General features: G+C 34.2%; 1 protein-coding gene across 8 annotated transcripts in view; it reads left to right on the forward strand.

Moving 5' to 3' along the window:
* Positions 1-10,287, forward strand: part of DNM1L (dynamin 1 like) — a 61,940-nt gene that overhangs the window by 29,286 nt on the left and 22,367 nt on the right. For 4 of the 8 annotated variants that reach the window (XM_007452192.1, XM_007452189.1, XM_007452193.1 and 1 more), the window contains exons 2-5: positions 535-682; positions 5,938-5,984; positions 6,397-6,468; positions 7,710-7,796. In XM_007452192.1, coding sequence (XP_007452254.1) covers positions 535-682; positions 5,938-5,984; positions 6,397-6,468; positions 7,710-7,796 — 354 coding nt within the window. Of the gene's footprint in view, positions 1-534; positions 683-4,435; positions 4,475-5,937; positions 5,985-6,396; positions 6,469-7,709; positions 7,797-10,287 lie in introns of all 8 variants that reach the window. The other 4 variants (XM_007452188.1, XM_007452194.1, XM_007452191.1 and 1 more) reach the window with 2 other exon arrangements.

Below are 10,287 nucleotides of genomic sequence, written 5' to 3' on the forward strand. Positions count from 1 at the left end.
AACTATTAAGCACAGAAGTAAATATATTGATATGGAATGATATCCCTGATTATTATATTAAAAATAAAAGTGGGTTAGAGAAAAATACACATAGTACTACTATCCCATTTAAAGTAAAATATCTACATATTCTGGGCATAATTTTATGTTACCAATATTATATAGGTTTTGAAAATACCTAATATTATATGGTTGAGAGTATCAGAAAAGTTAGGAAAATTATGGGGAATTGGGGCTTTCATATTGTCTCTCTCTTTTGTTTTGAGTTATAAATTTTTATATATCCCATGAAATAATCATAGATATTGTTACCACATAACTAATTGATTTTGCACTAGGGTATATATTTTCTCTTTTTGTACTTTTTATTTTAAAGAAATAAAAATCATATAATAGAAAATAAATTTCATTTTAAACTTTCATTTTAAAAGACTTGGCAATAATTTTTTTAAAGTAATTATATAGCATAGTCTTACTGAGTTACAAAAAAATCTGTTAAGAAACTCATTTTGCTCTTGTGTATTCCGTTTTCAGAGCAGTGGAAAGAGCTCAGTGCTAGAAAGCCTAGTGGGGAGGGACCTGCTTCCCAGAGGCACTGGTATTGTCACCCGGAGACCTCTCATTCTGCAGCTAGTCCATGTTTCACCCGAAGATAAACGAAAAACAACAGGAGAAGAAAATGGTAAATTTTAGAATTGGAATATAAATTATTTAAAAATTCTTGATTTTTGGTCCAATCTTCAAAAGATATGAGCTAATTAGAAATTAGTGGCTGTAGCAAAATCAGGAGTCTTGTGAAGAAAAGTGGTATGCGTCTTTTCTCATGTTAAAAAAGTAATTTTTGTTGTTTTTGAGGACCATGAGTCAACTTGTTTGAAAGAGAACCTTATAGTTAATTCAGTTTAGTAAACTGTTGTTAATGCTATTTAGTGGAGGATCTAGTGAGCTACTTGGTAAATGAGAATGTTATTTTTAAAAGTTTTTGTGTCTTTTGGAGTGTTTTAAACTTTTTTTCCTTGTGTTTAAAACAATGTTTTTGCTTTTTCACTTTGTTTTAGAATTTAAATATTTTCTTTTTTTTGCCATGCCATGCGGCACATGGGATCTTAGTTCCCCGACCAGGGATCGAACCTGTGCCCCCAGTAGTGGAAGCGCAGAGTCCTAACCACTGGACCACCAGGGAAGTCCCTAAAATTTAAATATTTTAGATTCTAGTTTAAAGATTTACTTTTAAATAAAATTAAAATGATTTAGCTTTTCAGCATGACAATGTTATCTTACCTTCCCTTTTCTGGTCTTGCCATGTGTCTGCTAATTTTGAATCTTTTACCCTTCAATCTAAGATGAATATTATTATTAATTAATTAATTAATTTTTTTGTGGTACGCGGACCTCTCACTGTTGTGGCCTATCCCGTTGCGGAGCACAGGCTCTGGACGCGCAGGCTCAGCGGCCTTGGCTCATGGGCCCAGCCGCTCCACGGCACGTGGAATCTTCCTGGACCGGGGCATGAACCCGTGTCCCCTGCATCGGCAGGCGGACTCTCAACCACTGTGCCACCAGGGAAGCCCTAAGATGAATATTATTTTTAGAAAGAGTTTTTTTTTTTTTAATTATTATTATTTTTGCCACTCCACATAGCATGAGGTATCTTAGTTCCCCGACCAGGGATCGAACCTATGCTCCCTGCAGTGGAAGCATGGTGTCTTAACCACTGGACTGCCAGGGAGGTCCCTAATTATTATTATTATTTTTTACTATCCTTCTCTTGCTAAGGCTTACCTATATAGCACATACTTTTTAGATTCCTCTCTCACCCAAATAGTAAATGTGGAGTATCATGATAAGAAAATATGCACAATCCTTTATAGCAGTTCTTCTTTGGTTAAACTGAAAATATTTTAAGACACGCTATCTATTTTTTTTTTTTTTTTTTTGCGGTATGTGGGCCTCTCACTGTTGTGGCCTCTCCCGTTGCGGAGCACAGGCTCCAGACGCGCAGGCTCAATGGCCATGGGTCACGGGCCTAGCCGCTCCGCGGGATGTGGGATCTTCCGGGACCGGGGCACGAACCCGCGTCCCCTTCATCGGCAGGCGGACTCTCAACCACTGTGCCACCAGGGAAGCCCTAAGACACACTATCTTTATTAGCATGTTTTAAATTGCCTATTAAGTATGTATCCTCTATTAATCATACTTTTATATTAGTGAGGTTTGGAATGTTTGATGAGAGTAATATGTTTAATCTTCAGTGTTTGGTTCACATTTTGTCTTATTTATAAAAGTCTATAAAATGTTCTAAGTATTAAATTGCATTTGCAGCAGAGTACCATGTTTGTTTCTCATTCTGCAGAGATCTGTTTTCAGTGAAGTTTCATTCTATTTCTTATATTCTAATCTAAGATGGGATGATAATTTGATGCAATTGAAGTTACTTTAATTTCTGTATCTGATCTTTTCCTTTACTTATTATAGGAGCATTATTGTGATAGGTTGATTTTTTTTTTTTAAAAGGGGGGAAAAAAAAGACCTGTCATGAGCATCTACAGTGACTACAGAAAGTTAATCGCTAAAGCAAGTTAATGCAGTTGTGGATGTTAACATATAATGATAAATATTTTTGGATAGACTGCCAGAGGATATGTAGGAGTCTTTTAATTATATTAGGTAGCTTCTTGGTATATTATTCATCGCTTTGCTTTTCTGTAATATTTCTTTATTATTGAAATTCTGAACCTTGAATTTAATCATTTTGGACTAATTTATGGTGCAGCTTCAAATGTATAGAATAACTCTTTAAAAATTTCATTCTCACTAACTAACATCATCAATTTTACCAAATACCTTAAACTAAGACTTCAAGAAACTGTATGGTGTTAAGTCTGTTGCTTTTAACTCTTCATTTTCTTCAGTCACCTTGAAAAGGGCATATGATATCCTGTCTCTCAGAACTATTTGCAGATGTGGGCAGTGTTTCTGGAAACACTTGGTTCCTTGGTATCTCTTTGTTTGTATGTCCACTCTGTTTTGTTGATGTCTCTTCTTGGTGGTTGGTCAGTAAATCTGCATATCTTTACCTATATATATATTTTTTTTTCCCCCAAGCTTAGTGCTTATTTTTTATATTAAAAAACATAAAACCTCACTTCAAATGACAGCTCAGCCACCCAGAACACAAAATAGATTTTGTAATTTTTGAGTACTAAATGTCATGTATCTTATTAATAACTAGAATAGTTCTTTAACTTCTCATCAGAGCCTATTTATCCTTAGGATAAACAGTTCTACCTTACCACAAATCATTCTACCCTAGAGGAAATTAGGAACAGTGAAGCAGGAGACAGCCAGAAGAGTATGAACTACCTGACAGCCTGGCAACCATACAGGAGAAAGGGGAGGAAAACATAAAGACAGGAGAACTTCAAAAAAAGAAAAAATCAGTCTCTAACCATTTTGTATAGGGATTTGTAGCCTTAAAGGGCTTTATTATGTAACAAAGGCATAAGTTACCATTAATAGGTAAGTTTAAGAGCAGTGGATTCTAACATGACATGGAGCAGTGTAATCCATTTTAAATATAGGTCCATCAAAACTGGCTAAACTATTTAAGTATTACTATGTATAATTCAATTATCAGGAAAATTTATTTAACTTGAGATCCCTCATTCTGCCAACTACATAGGATAATTGAGGTGTCAATATATAGATTTATAGTATTTCTCATCTTGCCCCCCACTTCTGCCAATGTAAAAGAATTTTCTGACAAAATCTTATTAGAAACAAAAACTGTTTTCAAGTGAGATGGTGGTTTAGTTTGAACTTTGAACTCTATGATTACCTTTCATATATTTATAAGAAATAAATCAAGTTTTCCTCAGATCTCCTTGTAGACTAAATCCAAAAGTAGTATGCTGACTAAAGACCAAAACTGTTTCTGTGGTGTTCTGTTAAATTCAAAATATATTTCAAAGAAAATAATCCCTTAGAAAGCTCAATTGGTAAATACTTTCATATTTACTTTAAAGGTTTTGAAAGATGTGTTTGATATGTTTTGTAGATTTTTTCCACTAGGTAATTTATCTTTACCCGTAGTTATCAGATATCTAAGACAAATTTTTGAATAGTAAATTAATTTTAATCCATTTTGTTAGAATTAGAAATCCATTTTGATATAATTAGGTGTAATGGAAAATAAAAAATAAATTATGGCACACTATACACTTCATTTGTGTCATTTAAAATATTATATAATCCCTCTAATTATAACTAATTGTAATGGAAGTTTTATAGTTGTAAATTTGGAATAATTGAATGCATTTGAAATGGCATTTGAAATGTGTTCAGGTTTTTTGCACACTTGATTTTTTAGAAAGGTTTGAAACATTAGGGATAAGCACTAAACTTAACATTCTGTGCTGTTTCTCTTTAACTACAGACCCTGCTACATGGAAAAACTCAAGACACCTTTCTAAAGGTTTCCTTTATCCATTTGTTTTTGGCCCTTCTTTTCCTATTGTGCCTGCATGTGTGCTTTTGTACTCTTACAGGCTGTGTGCATTTTTTTTCTTCCATTTTTATTTGCCTATCCACATTGATTGATTGCAGGTGTTAGTGGTTCTTGTTACCTTTTGGCATTGCATCAGAATGCAGGCTTTTTTTGGTGGTGAATGTAATTTATTTTATTTTTATTTTTAAAAACATGCTTGTGAAGCCAGGCCTCTTCTATATGATAAGGTAAATTAAGAACACCCCTTTGGTATATAGTACCTGCCTCTGAGTTCTATTCATCTAGATTACTCCAGTCCTCCAATGAGACTTCTTGGAAGAAGGTACTAAGCTTCAAGTAGGTGAGCATTTTACTTGCAAAAAGGATCCAGTTTATTTACCTTTATCCCACCAAAGAAATTGATCCACATTTTCCTCAGTAAATATTTATTTGAATATCTTACAGTCATTTTTATTTTGATCTCAGGTGGCTGATATGTGTTATTCATAAACTTAATCATTAAGATGTTTGAAACTCTGAATTTGGCAAAAGCAGAATAACTGTGCTTGGGGGAGGCAAAGTTAGTTTACCTTTCTACAATTAAGCATTTCTAGCTTCTCTGGGAAAATCAGAACAAAATTTGCTCTCCAAGTCTCAGACCACTCAAAACAGTACCTGCAGTGAATAATTTTTCCTTTTTTCAGCAAGTGCAAGAGGAACAGACCTATTATTGGAAACTACTGGCGAGTAGCAACTCCATACAGGGCATATGCCAGGTTCCCCACACCCCATGCCATTTCATTTCTTATCTACCTTCAATTCCAAGGGAGAACATAATCTTGTTCCTGGGGGGGAAAAATCATGTTGAAAATGCATATAAATTATGGAGTAGCTTCACACTACTGAGAGAGCTCTTTAAAGTAACGACAAATTGTGACTTTATGGGTTACCAACAAGAAACCAAATTAAAATAAAAACGACAAAACAGAATGAAAAGTTAGCTGTTTCATTCACATATTGCAAATTTTTATGAGTTATGTGTAAGTCTATTATAATGCTTTTTGCATTATTCAGTATGACGCATAAGTTTTCTTTTAGCCATTAGCTTGAGTATTTTCATCAGATAAACTGCTTTTTATGTGTAAGATATTTAAAAATAAAGTATACATATTTTACTATAATACGAGGAGAGGTAAACAGTTTCATTTGTTAAAATCTAGATTTCAAATAGTGGGAAGACCTGTGAGCAGCTCTGAAATTAGTCGTTTCTGAAATACCTGGTACAATTCTTAAAATGTCAGAGTATAATTTAGCAGATCTTAAAATATAAGTTAACTTGTAGTTAATGGCAAAATAGGAAAAAATAATATTGTACTGCCTTTTTGAATTCCTAAATAAAGATAAAAAGTAATTTCCATAGTTTCCAATAAATGGAGTTTTTCTTTTTCCAGAGGTTGAAGCAGAAGAATGGGGTAAATTTCTTCACACCAAAAATAAGGTAATTGTACAAGAATATGGTGAAGAAGTTACATGTTGAAAACATTTTTTTGGGTACAAGTAGTTGATAATTTAGTTTCTTATGATTGGCAATGTAGCATTGTTATCTTGAAGCAGCTGTTCCTTATAAAATAAATCTTATCTTAACATTTCTAACCATAGTAGTTTATTTGGAAAACATTTAAGTTGAGCCCTGTTCTCTCTGAGACTCTTAACTGTTGTGGGCTCAGGCAGCTTTGAAAAACTGATATAAACTATGACTCTTTGGCTCAGAAAAAATATATGTGTATATTAGAGTTTATTTACTAATTCTCTGAAGCAGATCCACAGACATCCTTGAAATTTATCAAACCCTGCTTAAGAACTTTTAATCTTATTTTGAATACCTTGTTTTTTGTTTCAATAATTTTTAGCTTTACACAGATTTTGATGAAATTAGACAAGAAATTGAAAATGAAACAGAAAGGATTTCAGGAAATAATAAGGTAGGCATCTCTTTAGAGCTGGAAATTATAACCAATGGTAATATATCATCGAGAGTATTCTGGTCTTTGAAACTAATGGAGTATCTTCCCAAATATATAAAAACTTTATTAATACCTTTTGTTTCTTAGAGTTTTTATATGCTATCAGATATTTCATTTAGGTGTTTATTCTTGATCTTGAGATGTATATATCACTTTATTATGTAACTTTTTAATTTAATACTTCCTACAGTGTTATCTTTTTCTGCTGGATTGACTGTATTCTAATTTAAGAAGCAATATATAACTTACAAGATCCATGTATTTTGAAGAGCTCTTTTTCTTACCTGAGTAAGGCTAGATTTACTTATGAAAGCAAACAGGGAAATTAAGGGGTTTTTTTTCAGTGAAAATAAAAAGTAATGTTAACAGCTGAATTGTCTTCTCACATTCTGAGAATTTAAAGTAAATTAGGTGTCTAAGATACGATTAATTTTGACACGAGGCACTATCACTGACTCCCTTAAATGATTCTGTTATCTCTCTCTTCTTTCTTTATTCTTATTACTTTTCTGTTCCCTTCCCTTTTGTTGTTACCTCCATTCTTGTATGGGTACATTTAATCCCACAAGTGGGCCTTAGCTAAGTACTAATATTAAAAAATATTTATTGAGTCCTTTTATCTGCCGGATGCTGTGCTGGAGAGGTTTTTCCTGACACAAAGGCATTTTTGGAGCCATGTTAATTTCTTTATGCCTATTCAAGATATTTGTCTCTGTTTTAGTGATTGACTAAGCTTTGTTTATTATTGATCTCTGGGCAGGTTACCTTTTAGTTACTGCTGCTGCCGCCATACTTCCCTGATTTGGGTAACTTGTTACCTATGTCTCACTCCCTGAACTCAAGAACTTCATAAATTTGAATAGTGATACATTATTCTTTTGTTCAGCACTAAGTCTATTAAACATATTTAAGAAACGTTATCTGCTGAGAATCCAGAGAAAAGAATGTGAAATAATATAGGGGAAATAAACTGTGTATATTAATAGTATAAGGTTGGATGGGATTATAACCTATGGCTAGCTGCCTTATTTCCTAAATGTTTCATCGGGTTTTGATTGTTGAAATGTTTTAGAAATCATGGTTTATTTAATATTTAAAAGCATCTAATGTATAATACTTAAAATGAGGTTTACTTTAGCATTTTTATTCATTGAAATTTTAATGTGATTTTAATATGATATTTTAAAACTTATTTTTAGGGAGTAAGCCCTGAACCAATTCATCTTAAGATTTTTTCACCCAATGTTGTCAATCTGACACTTGTGGATTTGCCAGGAATGACTAAGGTAAAGAATAGTTGTTACTCATTGTGGGTATGGTCATGTTTGTTTTCACTTGAACAAATGTAGTTTTTCCTTAACCTCATATGGATTAATCAGCTTTTTTTTTGCAACTACCTTGATCTATTAGCAGCATTTGACATAGTTGAGCCCTTCTTTCTCCTTGAAGCACTTTCTTTACTCTGCTTCCAGGATACCCCACTCCAGAGGATTATTTCTGATCTTACAGGTCACTCCTTCTCAGTCTCTTTTGCTGGTTTCTTATCTTCTCAATGTCTAAACAGTGAATGCCCCAAAGCTAAGTTTTTGGACCTCTTGTCAAAGGGGTACACGTAACCTCTTGATGATTTCATCCAGTCTTATGACTTTAAATATGAGTGTCTGTATGCTGACAACACTCAAATATCTCCAGACTTGTATATTCATCTTGTATATCCACTGTCTACTTGACATACACACTTCAGATGTCTACTAGGCATTTCAAACTTGATGTGTCTAATACCAAATGCCTGATCTGTCCCTCAACCTGACTTGATCTTTCTATAGTCTCCTCCATCTCAATAAATGGCAACTCTGTTCTACCAGTTGCTTAGCCAAAAAGTTTGTAGTCATCCTTGACACTTCTTATCCTACACCCTACTTTCTCTGTCAGCAAATCCTCTAGCTCTCCTTACCTTTAAAATACAGGCATACCTTGGAGATATTGCAGGTTTGGTTCCAGACCACGACAATAAAGTGAATATTGCAATAAAGTGAATATCACAATAAAGCAAATCACACAAATTTTTTGTTTATCCAGTGCATATAAAAGTTATGTTTACACTATACAGTCAACCCTTGAACAAGGGTTTGAACTGCATGGGTCCACTTATATGTGGATTTTTTTCAATAAATATATTGGAAAATTTTTCTGGAGATTTGTGACAATTTGAAAAAACTTGCAGACAACTGCATAGCCTAGAAATACTGAAAAAATTAATAAAAACTAACATACAAATCTATTATAAAAAGTTAAAATTTATCAAAACCTATGCACACACAGACTGTACATGGTGCCGTTTGAAGCAGAAAGAAATGTAAACAAATGTAAAGATGCAGTATTTAATCAAAACTGCGTAAGATGAACTGTAGTACATACTGTACTACTGTAATAATTTCATAGCCACCTTCTGTTGCTGTTGTGCTGAGCTCAAGTATTGTGAATAGCCCGTTAAAATGCCGTGTGATGCTAATCATCTCTGCTTCAGCAGTTCATCTCTCCAGTAAATCATGGTAAAAGGTGATCTCTGTGGTTCTTGAATATTTTTCATCATGTTTAGTGTAATACCGTAAACCTTGAATAACACCATGAGACCCATATGAAGTGCCACTAGTGATGCTGGAAGTGCTCCCAAGAAGCAGTGAAAAGTCATGATGTTACAAGAAAAAGTTGAATTGCTTGATATGCACTGTAGATTGAGGTCTGCAGTTGCCCACCATTTCAAGATAAATGAATCCAGCTTAAGAGCCATTGTAAAAAAAAAGAAAAGGAAATTCATGAAGGCAGTGCTGCAGCTATGCCAGAAGGCATGAAAACCTTGCACTTTATGTGCAATGCCTTTATATCTTGTATTGAAATTTCAACTTTTATGTGGGTGCTGGATTGCTGTAGGAAAGGCATACCTATAGACTATAACATTTGAGAAAAAGCAAAGTTAACATATGACAACTTAAAGCAAAAGGAAGGTGAAGGATCTAAAGCTGTATAATTTATTGCCAACAAAGGATAGTTTGATAATTTCAGAAAGAGGTTTGGCTTAAAATATGTCAAGATAACAGGAGGCAGCAGACAAGTTCTCAGATGCTATTAAGAAAATCATTAAGGAGAAAGGATATCTGCCTGAACAGGTTTTTAATGCAGATGAAAGTGCCCTATTCTGGAAAAAAAATGCCACAAAGGACATTTATTAGTAAGGAAGAGAAGCAGGCACCAGGATGTAGGAAGGAAGGGATAGGCCAGCTCTACCGTTTTGTGCAAATGCAGTTGGGTTTATGATCAGGACTTCCCTTATCTATTAAGCTGCTAACCCCCAAGCCTTGAAGGCAAAAGAGAAACACCAGCTGTCAGTCTTTTGGTTGCCCCCAAAGAACGCCTGGACAAAGAGAACCCTTTTCCTGGACTGGTTCCATCAATGCTTTGTCCCTGAAGCAGGAAGTACCTTTCCAGTAAGGGACTGCCTCTTAAAGTTCTTTTGGTATTAGACAGTGCCCCTGGCCACAGGTGTTGAAGTGGTCTACTTGTCTCCAAACCCAATGTCTCTTATTCACCCTCTAAATCAGGGGGTCATATGGACCTTTAAGGCTCATTACACATGGAACTCTATGGAAAGGATTGTCAATACTATGGAGGAGAACCCTGTTAGAACATCATGGAAGTCTGGGAGGATTACACTACTGAAGATGTTGTTGTTATGGAAAAAGCCATGAAAGGCATTAAGTCTGAAATAATAAATTCCTG

The sequence above is a fragment of the Lipotes vexillifer genome, unplaced genomic scaffold (genome assembly GCF_000442215.2).
Source record: "Lipotes vexillifer unplaced genomic scaffold, Lipotes_vexillifer_v1.1 scaffold1, whole genome shotgun sequence".
Taxonomy (NCBI): Eukaryota; Metazoa; Chordata; class Mammalia; order Artiodactyla; family Lipotidae; genus Lipotes; species Lipotes vexillifer.